We start from the raw sequence: 17691 nt of genomic DNA on the forward strand, positions 1-17691 counted from the left end.
GCCTCAGCTTGGATGTCTGAGGTACTGTTTGGTTCTTCAATACAAAGAGCCTGCATTGCAGTTTGATTGTAAAATCATACCTGCCAACTCTTCCAAATTTTTCATAAAATGTAAGATTTGCTTGAAATTTTATGGGAAATGTTTTGATTTTGGATTAATAAATTGGAACATCTATTAAAACAACACTGCAGTACCTTGCGCTGCAATGAGAGAGCAATACGTACACTTGCTATCATCATCAGCAGAAGCTGCGTCTTCTGTCGTCTTCTCGGGGTGGGCTACGAATCCATATCCAGAACTCACGACCGTGCACCTCGGCAAACCTGTTTATACCACGTTGTTCAGGGGCTGGTTAGGACTTCCGTGTTTGTGTCGCTCTTTGTATGACTGCCACGTCCAGTGGAGTGCGACCTGTGGTACGACTGCGGTAGTTGCTTCGCAGTGCAATGGGGGGCTAAAAGCGGCGACAGTACTATCCAGTGTTTTTGAAATTGTACTCGTTTGAATTTGCTCATCCTGCCCAGTGGAGTTGTTGCTCATTACTCTTCAACACTGGCAGTTTTCATGTATGGTTGTGAAAACATGAGTACGCTTGCCACAGAATGTGAATCCTTTTAAACTTAAAGAAAAGTGTGCTGCCCCACCTGCCCCGGTTCGCTGGTTTTACGAATTTCCAAGTTACCAGGTTGGCAGGTATGTAAAAATGCCGTTTAGCCTGAGGCACAACTTTATGAAAGTTTCTGGCCGGGGGGCTTTTTTGTTTGTTTGTACGTATTGAGGAAGTTGTGTCTTCAACTAAATTCATGATACGTAACCATATGTGTATGGTACTCAAATGTTCGATTGCAGGTTTGACCAGAGGACACCCTTTTACTTTGTGTTTAATATCACAATTTCAAAACGTTCTTGTCTACTAAATTATTATAGGCAAGCAAAAGGTGCCTTTCAACTTTCATTGATTATTTCATCTAATTATTAATCATGATAGTGAGCACTGTAATAACTGTAACTACACCATTTTTTTGCCTCATTTCCATTCATCCTCAAAGCATGCACCTTCTTATAAACTCATAAGGGAAGGGTTCTGAGATAAAAAGCGACATGCTTTTGTAAAGGCGAAAAGCTGGTTAGGGGCATGTTTACGACTAGTGGTGGGAAACTAAAAGAATACGATAAACAAGATGAGAGTTATTATGCAAGGCCAGCTAATTTTGCTACATCTTTATTCTTTTATTTCTTTGTTACATCTTATTCTTCATTTTTTTCATTATTTCTTCATTTATAAAATGACAGCTACAACCTGTGCCAGTACTATTCAGGTGGGCATTGTGGATTAAAACTTTGCAGTGAACCCTCATTATTTTTTTACGGTGAACCCTTGTTGTAATGGTGTCATCAGAACAGGAAACAAACATTATTATAATCGGCGTTATGTTCAAAGCGGGAAGACTTTTCAGTGCATACACTGCAGCCGCAGTTGTACAAAACTTAGAACAATGGAAGAGTTCAAGCAAAGTTATTTTGTTATAGCGAGGGTGTACTGTACTTTAATTAATTACCTTCTCTAATGGGGCAGGCACTCAATGCCAGAAGTGCAACATGGCTGACAGTCTTCCCTAACTAATCTTGTTCCAGGCTCCTGTGTTCATCAGCTTCTTTTTTGCCCTGCGTGGCATGGCCAACTTGCCCATAGAGAGCTTCAAGACCGGCGGTATGCTGTGGTTCACTGACCTCACAGTGGCAGACCCCTACTATGTGTTGCCGCTGATCACCAGCGTGAGCCTGTTCTGTACGCTGGAGGTAAGCACTGGCTGCCACTCTCGTACAGGGAGCAGCCAAGGGGGTTGCGTAGTGGGCCTAAAGTGAGTTGGGCCGGGACCAGGGGCTGTTGGGGGATTGGTTTCCATCCAGCCATAAATGCCTTATGCACATTCGTGCAGCTTCACAGGGAGGCAGCAATGCACTTCTTCCTTTTTTTTTTCCATTTATTGTACCCTCAGGGCTTTACAGCATTGCAGAAGGGAGCGGGCACTGACAGTGTACAAGATACAAAAACACATGACTAGGGCACAGCAACATTTTCAAACAGGGGGCAACTAACATCGAAATGCAACTGTTCACAGTGCTGGCATTCAGGCTAGTTGGTATTCCATAACGTTTATCTTAAACCCGCCGCTGTTGCTCAGTGGCTAAAGCGTTGCGCTGCTCAGCACGAGGTCACGGGTACGATTCGCGGCCGCGGTGGCCGCTTTTCTGGTGGAGGCAAAAAGCAAAAATGCCCGTGTGTACGAGATTTCGGCGCACGTTAAAGATCCCCGGGTGGTCAAAATTAATCCGGAGCCCTCCACTACGGCGCACCTCATCGCCTGTGTTGCGTCGGTGCGTTAAGCCCTACAATCAATCAATCAATCAACGTTTATCTTAAGTGCACAAAAAACACACGGACACAGAAGACAAGGACAAGCGCTACTTCCAACGGAATTTTATTGAATCAGGGTGAAATATATACCAGAGGGGTTGTGTACCGTGTTCCGTTGGCCTGTGGAAGGGTATTTGTAAGGCAGATGGTATGGTGTGTCAACTCCAGGTTACGTGAACATCAAAATAACGCACACAAAAGAAAGAATGGGAACCTGTCAACTCACTGCGGTGAATGCCCCCAGTGTGAACCATACTTTCGAAACTCTGTGATATTGTGTCAGGACTCTGATCAGCGCACGCGTGAGATAGTGGAGGCAGCTGAAATGCAACTAGGCGATTTCGAGTGTGTCAGTACAACATTGGTAGCCTCGTCGGATAAGAAGGCAGCATTCTTAAAAAAGAACTGCTCGTGGTAATGACTGATGCGTGTGGGACAGTGCCAAGTGATTCCGTTATTCTAATCTCTGTATAATCGGAACCTTTGCTGTATTTGTTGTCTTTTTGCTGGTATATATTTCACCCTGATTCAAAAAAATTCAGTTGGAAGTAGCGCTTGTCCTTGTCTTCTGTGTCCGTGTGTTTTTTGCACGCTCAAGATGAATGTTCACAGTATCATAATGCAATAAAAAGCAAGTAACAAAAATCAGCCTGTTACACTGTCAACGCAAAATAGATTATCAAGCGCTCTTTTAAAACTGCAAGGATCGGCAGTGGACGCAAGTGATTGCGAGAGGTGATTCCATTCCTGACATGTGTTAGCCGAGAATGAATGAATGAACTTGCAGGATACCATTCGTCGCAGTGAGCTGGTGGAAGTAACGTCTATTGCATATGAGCTTATGTTCTAACCATTCCCCAAGCCTCCATGACAGCAGCCTAATGCCTGTGCTACATGGCGATTTTCAGCTGACAGTTGAATGCTTACTTACAAGTGCGCCTATTGAATAGTCATTGCGCCACTCTATAGACAATTCATTTTAGGGCCTTCTGAAGGGCTTTGAAGCGGCCGTGTAGCACAGGTATAGGACAGGTCCTTGCCTGTAGAAAGGCCAAATGTACAGTGCGCACTGTATTGGTGCCGTGAGCACACAGTAAATGGGCAAATGTACTCTTCAGCAGGAAATAGAATTCCCCCATGAAGAACATTATTTAATGTGTTTTGTACTGCTTTGATTGCCTTGTCTGTTCTGCACCTAAAGCTTGTTGCGTTATTTTTGTCAGCTTGGCGCTGAAAGTGGTGTCAGATCGGACAATCTGCAGTGGACGAGATACATTTTCCGTGCTCTACCGGTGGTCATCTTTCCAGTCACCATGAACTTCCCAGCGGTGAGTTGCTGTCCTTGAATGCTCCACTCTTGCCTCTTTACCCTCCTGCGCAGCACGGAAAACTGTCATTTATCTTATTTCTCCTTTCTATTTACCTTATCGTGGCGTCTTCAGTCTGAACATGCATACTAAAGTGAACACTTCCCCGTGTCTAATTGCACAGAAATATAATGAGAGCTGTATTTTTTACATTTTTGTCCATTTCTGCGCACAAAATTATCCGCCACAAAACAATTGCATTCAAAGGTGTCGTTTCTTGCACCATGCTCCTCACTGATTTGGTGAGGGAGGCTGGATGACTCTTTCTCAAGTTCGAAGGGTGAAATTTAACAGATTGAAATTTAACAAATTGCGAGTACGTTTAACCTGCATAAACATTGCATCAAAAAAAGGAGGGGAGTCAATGATCATGAAATAGGTGAAAATTACAATTTTGAAGACTGGAAGCTCATTGAATCGCATAGCATGCCAGTATTTGATGAGGCAGCCACAAAAGAGTGCCCGCTGCATTATCTTATTCGAAGCTTTGAAAGTGAAAAGGAGGATTAAAATAGCTCTAGAACTACACAATGCACCCACAAATAATGGTTGGACAAATTCACTTCAGTATACCCTTAGCATATGCCTTCTTATTTTGAGTACTTTCTGTTATCACACCTGTAAGAAACGGCACAGTATTCCGTATGTGGCTCAAGCAAAATCTGGGGTTATCTGGAAAGCCTTTTGCATCTATCAAATTCCAGTATGCGCCTGCTGCAGCAGCTCAGTGGCCAACATGTTTTACTAAGTGTTTTGTCCTGGCATTGATACCTGGATACAGTGGCTGTATTTTTAGGAGTTGAAACAAAAGTACACCCATGTGTGCTAGTTTACGGTGCAACGTGAATGAAATGAAACCCCACATGGCTTGCACCTTATGCGTCAGACGTTTCTTCGTTAGGTTATACATCTATTACCCTCCGCTGGCTGCTGTTGCCACTTGAGTGCTATGCAGCAACAAATGACATGGCCCACAACTCTTAAATGCAGCTTTCACACGAAAAGATTTCTGGAAGACTGGGGGTGGCCTTGTGTCCGAGCATCCAACATTTCAGAAGGATGTACCTATTGTTACTAAAGTGACTGCACCCACATTGGCAATGTACCGGGCAGATATAATTTCATTCTGTAGAGGAAGGACAAAAGAAGGGTGGCAGGCCTTAACTATTGAGCATGCGATGAATAGCAGTGAACTGCAATACATAAAAAAAACTCCATATAAACCACCAGGCATGGCACAATAGAGCTCAGACATATTGAACTGTGTAGTATTTTGAATTGTTACCTATATGAAACGGCCGGACATCTTTTCAAGTTGTTCATAAACATGTGGGAGTGCTATAATTCTGTATCAGTTTGTGGTCAGTGGGCATCCACGTACAGGCCGAGCAGAAGTAAACTGAGCACGGGAACGGTGGCCAAATCGAATTGTGGCGCCACCTGAAAAGGCCAACGGGGGCCATCAAGCGATGTTCAGGGGATGCATGCACTCTGCCTTTGCCACCCTATCTCGTGTGTTTAACCGTAGCTCTGCTCGTGTGTCAGTTTTCAAAGGGCAGCGCTAGGCTATACAATAACACTGTTTACATTGCCGCTTGTAGTCATCAGCTGTGACTGAATCCCCCACTGCTTGGTTAGAGGAGGCTACACACACTTGAAAACATGCATTGTTGCACACCATAGAGTGCAACCATTGATGTCCTCCTCACGGGCGCATAGTATTATAGCCTGCCTATCCAGTTTCCCATGGCCTGCCTTTTCTATGCAATAGAAATAAATTGACAGCAAAATATTTCTGGAGAATACAGGCAGCTCATTCTGAGGGTGAATCACAGGGGAAAAAAATGGGTCGTTATTTTGAAAAACATCCTTATTCTGAGGTTGTTCTTAGTTCATGCTACCTTGTTTCCTCCCAAGTAACGGCTGTTATTTATCAGCTCAGGACTGTTCTGAGGAAGGAGAAATACGTAACACACGTGCCGAGCAAATATTGCATGAAGCAAGAGCAGCCCATGGGAGACCGGGCAGGCAGGCAATACTGTGCCGCCTGTGAGCAGAATATCAATGATTGCACTCTGTGGCCCGCTACAAGGAATGTTTTCAAGTGTGTGTAGCTTCCCCCAACTCAACAGCGGCGGATTTAGTCACCGCCGATGGCTGCGAGCGTCAATGTAACCAGCGCCGTCGTATAGCCTAGCACTGCCCTTTGCAAATTGTCACGCCCAGTCAGACATGCCAGCAGAGTGACAAATAAACGTACCAGTTAAGATGAGGGGGCAGTACACACACATCCGTAGAACTGCGCTGGTTGGCTCCCCTTGGCTTTCCTAGGTAGCGCAGCGATGCGATTCGGCCACCGCTCCCGTGCTTCATTTACTTCTGCTCGGACCTGTACAGTGCACTGGAATGCTGAAAGGTCAAGAGGGCGGTGCCACAAATCACTGGTGCTCACCTTACTGCATTTGTTCTGTGCTCTAACGCTGCTCCTATGTACTTTCCATACTGCCATCGTGAGGGTGGTAGCAGTGTCAAGTGGTATCACTGTGACACCAAGAGGGGAACAACTGCAATGTGGGGCAAAGCAGACAGCATGCTGTATGGAGTATGCTCGGTTGTTTGAAGTGTTGTTGTGCCTAGATCGAGGACTGCACCGAGCCCAGTGCCCCTGGATCCCCGCTCGGCCAGATGTCGAGTTAGAGTTCTCCTCGTGCAGTTTTTGGGAAACACCAGCTGCTTAGATAGGCTATGGTGGGGAAAACCATCCAAAGGCTGATGCATCACATATGAAACTTTGAAAGGCTAAACTTGCCTGTATTACAATTAAGACACTCCACCGCCATCACCAAATAAGCATGCTCCGAGTCGGCTACCTTGAAAAATTCTTGCTTTGTGCTTCGTAAAAAGCACTTCTCATTGACCACCATAGGAACAAGAGCAGTGATAAACCCATGCTGCAAGTAAGATGCACTGACTAGTCGTACCAGCAAGTCAGCTGCCTACCACTGTTGTGATTGACACTGTGCAGGGGTGTTTAAAAATGTAAAAAGAAAAAGCACGATTGGGCCCTGCATTCACTCGAAAGCACTTCTGACTGAAAGATGTGTGGCCCAGCACTGCGCAATGAGGCAGACGGGGCAGGGACATGTCCAGACACCCGATCAACTTGGTAGACACCCTGCATCTCAATGAAGCCAGTCGGTTGCAGTGTTCAGAGAGACCAGGTTTTCCTTGCTGAAGCGTCTGAACAGTACAGATGTATGGGTAATGGAGTCATGTGCGGTGCAGAATAAAAGGCAGGCATATGTCACGTATTTTTGAAATTAGCATGCTGTTTTTGAGTTTTGTTGTTTGTTTTTGCTTAAAAGGATTTGTTAGTGACGTAAGAAAGCTGCAGTATTTAAAAACATAGTTACGTACATGTGCAAATTCTTTATACAGCTTTGGTTAATTTTTGTAATCAAATTATGCATGCCTCGAGCAATTTGTGGTACTTTTTAAAATACAATGCCTGTACTGCTAACACTTTTTGTGGGAGGCTTACCGTGAGCTCTGTCTCACGGCAAGAGCTGTTTTTAATTTTGCTGAGGTCGCGTACAGCTCTCTTGGGGATCTGATATACTAAGCCTTGCCACACACCCCAGTTCTCTACGGGTGGGTGGTAACTGCAGAATGAATGCGCTGAGCTTTTTCTCTCTGTCGTGGAAATGCCCTGTTCCTCGTATGTGAATGGTGAAGTTTTGTTGTAAATGGGAATAATTTTCCACGTAACGGTCATCAATCATTTGTAAAACTGATAAGTCAAAATATGGATTCTTTATTGACGAAGGATGTGCTTTTTGGTTCCTGTAAACGTAAACTGGCATGTTGTAGTAATACACACTGTGTATTCAAATGCAGGCCCTCTTGTGCTACTGGGTCACAAGTAACATATTCACCTTGTGCCAAGTTGGCGTACTGCGCCTGCAACCCGTGCGGAACTACTTGAACATCCCGGCACTGGTGAAGCACCCAAAGAGCGAATTGGCCCTGTCCAAGAAGGGCTTTGTGGAAGGTGTCAAAGAAAGTGAGTGGGCTTTCCCTGCTTCTAATCATGTTGCTTGCCACCTGCAGCTTTTTATGGCTTGCTGTCTCACCCAACGTTCCCGGGGTGGCAGACTTTCCTTGTAAGCTGAGTACATTTAATTTTTTACCACAGGTATTAGAGGTTCAGATTGATTTCAAGCTGATGTTTACACAACATGCCAATTCTTGGAGTACACTCAAGAAATGGCCGTTGCATTGCTGGGATGTGCACGGAGACCTTATAGCCAGTTGATGCCTCTTGCCATAGGCATGTACAGTGTATACCTTGTATAATGTAACCGCTTATAGTTTAGGACCGGATATGACGCGGGTTTTCGTGACATCCAGTTTGCCTCCTATAGAACTCGGTGCATAACCATACCGCTTAGAACGTGGCTGCCTGAAGCACAGTACCGTTTATAGCAGGGCTGGGCGTTGGTTAAAAAGTTTCACCCAATTAATCGGCAGGCTTTTATCAGTTAATTAATAGATTAATTGGTTTCTTTGATTCGAGAAGAAAAAGATAAAAAATAATATTTTGATGATAATGATAGCAACATAATATTACAATATGCTCCTCGGCTTGTTCGCAAACATTCCAGATCAGGTTAGCAGATCATTATTGTGGCGCTGATGAGGGTGGGATGCTTATCACTGTGTTCGTCACTCGTAGTATTTATAGAATCAGCAATGTCAGAATTTGCCATCATTGCAGGAATGCCTATTCATCGTGGCTTATTTACGCAGAGTTAGTCTATACAACTATTAAAGGGTGTGAGTTTCCGCTCGCCGTTTTTTGTACCGCGTATAGTTTTATTAAAAGTATCCAAGTTCCCGTCTGTCTTGACGATCAGCTTGCGGTATTAATCATATCATCTCTGAGCATACTTGTGTGGTTTTTTGTTGGGACGTAAGGCTGGTTATTTGAACAAGAATATGATCCTCGACACACTTGCGCACTATTTCAACATGCAACTCCAGTTTCAGCTTGCTCACATGATGGCAACCGATTAACTGTTTAAAAAAAAATAATCGCGAATAACGCATTACTCTATTAATCAGAAGGTTAATCGATCAATCACCCACCCCTAGTTTATAATGCAGTTTTTTGGTGGGTCCGCCGATCGACCGATGCAGCTGGGGCATCGTTTTAGCTCCACAAGAAAGGAAAGAGAATGGAATCAGCTATCCAACGCAGCGCACACTCCGTGGCCACCGTCCTGTAACTTAGACGCAGAAAAGAAACAAATAGGCACTCTTTAGTTTTCTTGTTCCATGTGCACTCACATGATAACTATAACTGCCGCACCTGAGAAAATAGCGAGCCCCCCCCCCCCCTTGCGCATGCGCTATAAGTTGTTTCTCTTAGAACGTTGTGCCGATAAGCAACAGTCCTTTCCCTTTTTGAACATCTGGAGATAGCGAGCGGCGTCAGGTGGGGTGAAAAAAAAATCCAGCTTGCGTTCTTATAAATTTTACCTGGGGCATACGCCCAGCTTTTTCCCTCCCTGTGGCATCGGTTCTTCTAGATGCAAATGCATACAGGCGCCTTTAAAACACACACACAAAGGAAGTTAAAGCCACACTCGCAGTTGGTAAGACCGCGCAGCAGCGTCTGATGTGAGGGTAAAAAAAGACAAATTACAGACTGTGCCTCAAGTGGCATTCGTTTGTGTGATGATAAACAAAGAATGAGTGAAAGGTAGGGAGCGATGTGGTTGGATGTGCGAATGTTTTGTTTATAGTGCAGTACCACTTATAGTGCGGATTTTCGCGGCTCCCGTGACATACGTTATACGCGGTCTACATTATATATTGTTGCAGGATGAAAATGCCTGAGTACGACCCTCGTTCCGTCATGGTAGCATGGTTGGCGAGCGGCAGAGTTGACTCTGTGCTGATGACGAAAAGCCAAAGGCCAGGCTGAACGGTTTAATATACAGGGTGTTGCGACGATAACTGGAACACTTTAAAAATTTTTCCTGAGCGATCCGCCGCTCTGTTCGCGCTCAAACTTCACACAAAGGTGGCATTTTGTGGTCTATTTTGTTTGACACCGGGAACAACAACGGTACTTACCTGTTTATTCTGAAAATAAATAAAAACGATTTTCGCCTATGGGAAAATGGCCGCTGATTTGGACGTGCGAGCCAGCGCAAGTTGATGTTGGAACGACGGAACCACCTGCAGAGTGAAACGCATGTTTGGGATTCACGTGCGGAGCCAAATGGTGCAGCAGACGATCAGAAAATGCACCTAGAAATGAACTAACAGACGATCAGAAAACCCGGTTTTCAGGCTCGCACGTCCAAATCGCCGCCATTTTCCCATAGGCGAAAATCGTTTTTATTTATTTTCAGAATAAACAGGTAACTACCGTTGTTGTTCCCCGTGTCAAACAAAATAGACCACAAAATGCGACCTTTGTGTGAAGTTTGAGCGTGAACAGAGCGGCGGATCGCTCAGGAAAATTTTTTAAAGTGTTCCAGTTATCGTCGCAACACACTGTACATGCAAGTAGAGAAAAGTGATGATACAGGTAGCAGCACACTGGCATGCCTGAGGCATGACAACTCAAATGGGTAGAGTAATGTTTTCCGCTGATTCACGCACTGGCCCAGCTCGCCAGGGAGAGAGCTTTTTATAGTCTCCACTGCAGGGGTCAAAACCAGCGTTAAACATTTTTCAATCTGAAAGGAACCACAAACAAGCAAAAGCACTGTGGTTCCCACTGAGTCAGAGAGGCAATGAGGCAGACACCGCGAACAGCCACCCCGTCGAACCTGGGAATGCACAAGAGAATTCTTGGGCCGTGCCGCAATCCCGAGGTCGCAGCATGCATGGACTTGCAGGGGTTAGTAAAGGGGCTTTGCTGCATGTCTCTAAGTCCCTGCAGGAAAGTCCGACGGCGAGTCGCGTTGTGCAGTGTTGAAGCCTATGCACCACGTCGACTCTCTACTCTACGCCCTACCTCCCGCTGAAACCGAGGGAAATGCACCAACTTGACATACTCCTCCGGAAGGCCTACAAGCAGGCGCTAGGCCTCCCTCCTCACACCGCCACTAGCAAGCTGGTAGCGCTCGGGGTGCAGAACAAGGTGTGGGAGATCAGTGATGTCCACCTTGTCAGCCAAATAGGGCGGCTCAGGCAAACTTCGACCGGTCGCACGGTGCTGAGGCAGCTAGGCTACTGGATAGCTGACACCAGCCACCCTCGTCCGGAAACTGTGCCCCAGGGCATCCGCACGCTCATCAGGGTTGCTCCGCTCCTGCGAAACATGCACCCCGATCATCACGCACAGCAGACAAGCACGGGTACAATTCCTGCAAGGGCAGTACTCTGACCACCCCCATGTGCGATTCACGGATGTGGCCCACTACGCATCCCATCCAGCCACAGCAGTAAGCGTCATCAACGACTTAGGCGATGTCGTTCGCTCTGCAACCATAAAAATCAAAAACATCGTTGAAGCCGAAGAAACGGCCATCGCACTGGCGATGACGTCTCCAACTTCGAATCAACCACTTCACATAATTACAGACTGCCCAACAGGCATGCAGAAACTATGGCAACGGTTGCATCTCAATATGCGCCCTCCAATTTCTAAAAAGCACCAGGACACCCTAAACCCAACTGTATTAATATGGGCGCCAGGTCACGCAGGGTTCGACGGAAACGAGCGAGCACTTGCTACAGCCTGAGCATGCACCCTCCGGGCACCGCACTAGTTGCTCCGTGACCCAGAGCCTATCCAGCAGCAGTACCGTGCACTTCTGCAACACCACCGTTTTGCCAGATGTGCCTACCCACCACCGCACCAGAAGCTCACCCGAGAGGATGTTGTAGGTTGGCGGCAGCTACAGACCAACACATTCCCCCACCTTTGCTTCCTGCACATCATACACCCCACAATATATCCACCAACATGCCCACACTGCAGCGGACATCCAACACTGTACTACACCACGTGGGCTTGCCAAAACACACCAGCAGCCCCCATTATTCGCACCCCAACCCTCGAGCAGTGGGAGGCCGCGCTGTGCAGTTTGGACCCTGAGGACCGGCGACAGTTGGTGGAACGGGCACGTACGACCGCAGCCGCCGCAGGGCCCTGGACTGAGGGCTTCTCCCACTTTCAAGCGCGAACCTTTTTCGCTTGAATAAATGTTTTACCACCACCACCACCACCTCCACCACCACCACCACTCAGTTACGGTGAAACTCAGTAACAACATACTACCATGTTTAGCATAAAACTACGTCTATAGAATGTTTGTTATGCATAACATACTGTTTGTTGCACAATTAAGCAATGACAGTTATCTTTTATGGGAAAAAAAAGAACCGTGGCTTACAGCATTTGTTGCAGCTTAGAATCATGGAGGACTAAAATTAATTTACTCCATCAATAGAATGATTGTAAAGGCAGTGAAGCATAAATATACAGTGTGGGCTAGCGTACAGAATCTCAGGGCAACACCGACTAGCTTTGCTGGAGCAAGAACTACCAAGCTGCACTAGCGATGTAGCAGAGTCCAAGGACTCACTTGTTGGTTCCAATACACATGGTTAAGGCTCCAACGCTTCTGTAAAGAAGAGTGGCTCTATTGCCAGAGAGGTGCGGGCGTCGCTCACGGCAGAGGGCTCCACTCAATTGCTAGGTCCTGCATGGGCTCAACAACTTTGTTATCTGTCATCGTGGCGTGGGGACAAGGCACTCCCAATGACCAGCAGAATCAGAGTCCCCGCAAAAACAGTGTGCGTTTCTGAACTCTGCTCAGTAGAAAGAGGGGTTCCTCCGTAAAAGAGGGGGTCGACGGGCGACCAATGAGGGTCCATCTTCCAGCATCTTTCACAAGTCGCGTGGAATTGCGGTGATGGCACACTTCGTATGACTCACAAGGGAGCTAGCACGCACGTGACCATGTCACTGACCAAGATAGCTGCCCCACAAACCGTGCTAGGCCCGACCACGTCTACAAGTGAGGCGTAAGGGCTGCAAATATACCCCAACATTAAATGGAAGACCAGCAGTCACGGGCTGAGTTCAGGCTTACTAGTCAAGATGTGAACATTCAATAGTGTATAATAATTTTTTGAACATGGCGTCTATCCTGTTTGGCGTGAATATATTGCAACAGACTAATTGCAAAATGACAGCAGATTCTAATGGGCATAAATAAAAATTGGTATAGCCGCAGCTCACTTTTCGTTGTTTTGTTAACTTTAATGGTGGTATTTAGGACAGCGAGCAGGGAGTTTGTTATATGATCAAGGCATGGGGTCAATTGTGCAGAACAGCTCACAGCCTGTATGAGACGAAGGTAGCGACAGAAAGTAAAACCTCTTTTTTTCCTTTGTCACACTCGCGCAAACACAGTGGGAGAGAGAGATGGAGCCTAATAGTAGGAGCAAAAAAACAGTTTCACTTTGAGGGTTATTGAAAACTCTTGATTGCATGTATCTTTCTTCCTTTTTCTTTCTTCTTTCTTTCTTTCTTTTTTTTTTGTTTGTTTGTTGAAAAGGCCTCAAAACAAGGTCTGTTGCTGTACACTCACTGAACATTTTCGATGACAGTGATGATGGGTGACTTCCCCTTTGTAACAAGGGGGTAAGGGGGGTACAGCAACTTTACTGGTCACACCGCAGCATATCAACTTGCCTTTTTAGTTGAAAAAGAATAACAATGCTGTTTATACTTCGTTGTACCTTTAGGCAAGTCGTGCTTATGATGTAAAGGTCAAATACCAACGCCACCTTCCCCCAGTCACATGAATAACGAAAGTGCAAAGAGCTTTCCACAAACGACTGTCAGGAGACATGGCTTGAAGCCCTGGCAACCATTTTCTGCAAGTGTCTAGTTTTCCTATTCAGGATTTTCACAATTGAAGAAAAGGGTCATTTTCTATGAAAAGCATGATAACGAAAGCAAGGTTATTTCTCAAAAACAAGTGAGAATCGTGCCCTGACTTTCAGAAATGCACTAAAATTGTTTTATTCGTGTGGCACCCTGACATGGTCCCAAGAATTATCACCCATGATCCTGATGTCCCCATCCCTCCCCTTGCTACGCTGCCGCTCATTGTCACTTTCATAGCTGGCCAAGAGCCATGGTGTCATCTTTCCACCTGAATGTAGGGAATGGAAAGCCATAAATGCAGCTGGGGCTGAATGTTCACACTGCCGCTGGAAGGCTGCACAGAAATGGAGGGGTTCTCATGGCAGGGGCAGAGATGTATGCCCACCACAGGGAAATCAGTAGGGAAGCATTCAGAGCCTAGTTTTCACCATAAGAGTGAGAGGTTATTAATTTGTCATCAAAAAATATACTTTATCTCAGAATGGGATGTAGGCTTAGGTCCAGCGAAACATTTGTCCCTGCATATGTGCATACATTGCCTGAACTTTCTTCTATTTGACATACCTTTTGTGGCAGCCTAGTGGCTAGAGTAAAGATTGGGGCGCACTGATAGTTTATGTGCACCACTTGTGCTTATCAGGGGATTTTATCGTGGCCGTCAGATTCTGAGCTTTGATCGGATCCTTGCAGAGGGGAATCAACCCTGAATTTTCGGTGTGTAAACTGACGAAGGGGACCTTGCATTTATGCGTGTAGTTGGCTGGCCTTAAGCTTGCTATTCTTCCCTCTCTCTTGCAGCCTTCACCAACACCCGCATCACTCGGGAGCTGGAGGAAAGGAGCAGGGCAGATGAGATACGATTCAAGAAGGCTGGCATGGGCCCCGTGGTGAAGACGTACACCTACGACCCAACCAAGCAGGCTTTCGCAAAGGGGGCCGGTACGAGCCAGAAGATCAAGGGCTAGATTTAGCAGCGACAGAGCATTTTAGTATTGTTAAATCACTTGGCAGTAGTCAGTTGTACATATCAGGAAAAAAGAAAAAAACCACCCCTCTGAATCAGTTTGTTGTTTTCTTTGACTGATCTGGAAGTGAAGACACGAGGCTTCTTTTGGAATGGTTAGTGTAGCTGTGCTGTGTTTTGGTGTTCAATGAAAACTAAGGAAATGTTGTGCAAAAGGTGCATGTTAAATGGGCTTTGAGCCAGGACGTGAGATGGATTCCAGCACCGTGAGATATGCATCATCTTTTTCTATTTTTGCGCTGTATGATCATCGCATTTATTTGAAAAAGAAGTTGTAAAGTCAAAGTCTGCTAATCGCTTCTATGGAGAGGAACACACCGTTGCTACCTGTGTGTGCACCAATGAAAAGTTGCTCCTGTGAGTAACTTGGCATCAGGTCACTTTCATCATTTGGGAAATGGAAAAATCTCAGGAAGTTTTTTCTTGCTTTTAGCATAGCGCTTCATGAAAGCTTTTACACAGCTGTTGTGAAATCATTCTGTACGGTGGCAAACAAAACCAGTGAACAAAGATTGGGGCAATGTTTCCAATGGACACAAAATAGCAAAACACCCGACAGACATTAGAACTTTTTTCACATGCAGTGCATATGCAAATACCTTTGCAAAACTTCCATTCAAAAGCAATTCAAAGCTCTTCTATACCACATACAGTTCACAGTTTTTAAAGACTGGAATAGTTAATCCCCTGCAGTCCACACAGGTGGTTAATTTTGTTGTGCAATGAAATAGCTTTCATTCTTGGAGCTTAAAGAAGCATACGACTCTTCAGTGTGACTTGCTTCCGGGCTTTAATTTCTTGGTGTAATGCCTGTAGGTGCTTTCATACAGCACTATATATGCATCTATGAATGCGGGCCGTCAGTGTCCCTACTATGGTTGTTATGGCTGCCTGAAATCACTGGGGTTGGGCGACTTTGAGGCATTTGGCCTATGGACTTTGTTCGTTGCGGGACCTTTGGGTGTAGATCTTTCTGTATCGTTCATTGGTGGTGGCGGTTGGGGAGCTGTGTCCATTTGTGTTAACGGATCTCTATCTCGGTGGGTGGCCTTTTGGGTTCGTCAGGAATGTTTCCAATCTGGGCATTCTCTATTGCTTCAAGACTGGCTTGGAGTACCGCTGTTTGTGCTCCGAGTTTCATGCATTCCTAACATGGTGTAGGTGATGGTTGATTGGATGTTGGGGGTTTGTTACTACTGGAAGCAGTGGGAGATACAGCTTGTGCCCAGCTGACCTGCTTGCTGTTGCTTATGTCTGACTTGAGGGTACTGTTCCGGGAGGTAGACTTGGACCTGGAGCTCGTGCAGCAGCGCCGCCTCTGGGTGGTCCCCAGGCCACCCGCATTGCAGTGTAGAGACTCCCCCTTCCCCTGTGACTCATTCCTCTACGGGGTGCCTCGTGTGTGTACTCTTTCTGCCGGAGGATGCAGGGCTCACGGAAGCACTTGGGGCAATCCTGAGCCACCATGGGAGCTGCCGCACAGGGTGCACAGAGGCTCCGGGGTGTGTGTGGCCCTGTTTAAGGCATTGGAGGCCGCACTGCTGGCACACGTAGACGTTTGGCTGTGGACACGCTGTGGATTGATGTCCAGTTTCATATCCTAGGGTGTACACGGAACTGTTGTTTTGTAAAGCGAACAGCGGTACTCCGCCCTGAACGATGTCACAAAGTGCAGCACCTTGAGTCCAGCTAAGGTAAGTACCACTGGCTTTTTTCAAAGTTCGCGAGGATCTCTGCTTCAGAGGAGCACAGGGGCACTCTCCAAATGAGCTCTTGAACGAGCCATCAGGTGCTAGTCCACACTGGATGACCACATGGGTAGTATCGGCAATCTTGAGTTCTTTCACATTGCTTGGAGCCTTGGCTGCATCCGAGGACCGTATTTTGCGCGGCATCTAAGTGAGCTTTGAGCTAGGCCCGGCACCAGGTGAAGCTCATGGACTTCAACAGAGCCAGGGAAATTGCGGCCATTTCTACTTGAATCATCACAAAGGCCCAACGGAGGCAACTGCGCAATTCATTTTAGTTCATTCGTGAAGTACTTTGCGATCATTTTATGCCTTACTTCTCTTGGCACCGTATCTAAGCACACCTGTGAAGCCACGAGGTACGTGCACTCATTTTGTTTCTACTACAACAGAACATGAGGCTGGCGAAGTTTCGTGACCCAATCTTGCTGCTCTCCACTGCCTTGACATCATAGCAGACCTCAACGGAACCAACCCTCCAATGGCCCCCCTTACAACCCAACCACCCAGCTCTGGACGGGGAGACCTAGCCCTCCGCACCCAGTCAGGTACTTCAAACGGGCGACATAGGGACTGCCATAGTCGCAGCTAATACGGTAGGAGGATACATCCCCCAGCGCGTAATCCTGACACCAAGGATCTCTTGGGCAAGACTTGTGCCTCCATGACGAAAATGGGGGTCCAAGAAAAAGCTCACCATTGGTATACTCGCAAGCCCTATCACAACTGCACAACTAAAAGTTGCGCACAATTTCGCCCCCCCCCCCCCCCTGCAGGCCACTTGCTGGGCCCTGCGGGCACAACAAGCAGAGGTACTAGCGTTGTCGCGTGTGAGATAAAACCCAGAGGCACACGATGTCATACTATTGCAGCAGCAGGCCCTTCCAAACATGGCTGAAGAGCCAAAAAAAGCTTGTCTTTAAAAATTGCTGGACGGGCTTAACATGGTCTGGACAAGCTTCCTCATGGCTGACAACTGGTGCCACTCTGTTGTATACGCTTTTCCCAAAACCAGGAGGCCTATTTACCCAGCTGGGAACCTCCAGCCCATTTCACCCACGTCTAGTCTGTGCAAACTACTGGAAAGAATGGGTAAAACCCAGCTTTTTCGATCATGGCCAGACTGGGTTCTGCATAGGGCTGTGCACCCATGGCAGTGTACAGCCTCCCAAATTTTTAATAATATAGCAGGGGCGACGACCGATCGGCAT

The 17691-nt window shown here is 46.5% G+C and overlaps 1 protein-coding gene and 1 long non-coding RNA gene across 3 annotated transcripts in view; one reads left to right on the forward strand and one right to left on the reverse strand.

Annotated features, from left to right (window-relative positions):
* Oxa1l (OXA1L mitochondrial inner membrane protein) overlaps positions 1-14767 on the forward strand; it is a 29503-nt gene extending 14736 nt beyond the window's left edge. For both annotated transcript variants that reach the window (XM_077686476.1, XM_077686477.1), the window contains exons 6-9: positions 1636-1800; positions 3643-3747; positions 7684-7849; positions 14507-14767. In XM_077686476.1, coding sequence (XP_077542602.1) covers positions 1636-1800; positions 3643-3747; positions 7684-7849; positions 14507-14673 — 603 coding nt within the window. In that variant the 3' untranslated portion in view covers positions 14674-14767. The remainder of the gene's footprint in view (positions 1-1635; positions 1801-3642; positions 3748-7683; positions 7850-14506) is intronic.
* LOC144155187 (uncharacterized) lies at positions 3683-11453 on the reverse strand. Its single transcript, XR_013319522.1, has 3 exons — positions 10970-11453; positions 6047-6195; positions 3683-3792 (listed from the first exon to the last, which is right to left on the reverse strand). It is a non-coding gene; the product is annotated as an uncharacterized LOC144155187 (long non-coding RNA).
* Positions 14768-17691: the final 2924 nt, after the last annotated feature.

Source organism: Haemaphysalis longicornis, unplaced genomic scaffold (genome assembly GCF_048455015.1).
Source record: "Haemaphysalis longicornis isolate Haplotype H1 unplaced genomic scaffold, Haemaphysalis longicornis Haplotype H1 scaffold_1, whole genome shotgun sequence".
In the NCBI taxonomy this organism is placed as follows: domain Eukaryota; kingdom Metazoa; phylum Arthropoda; class Arachnida; order Ixodida; family Ixodidae; genus Haemaphysalis; species Haemaphysalis longicornis.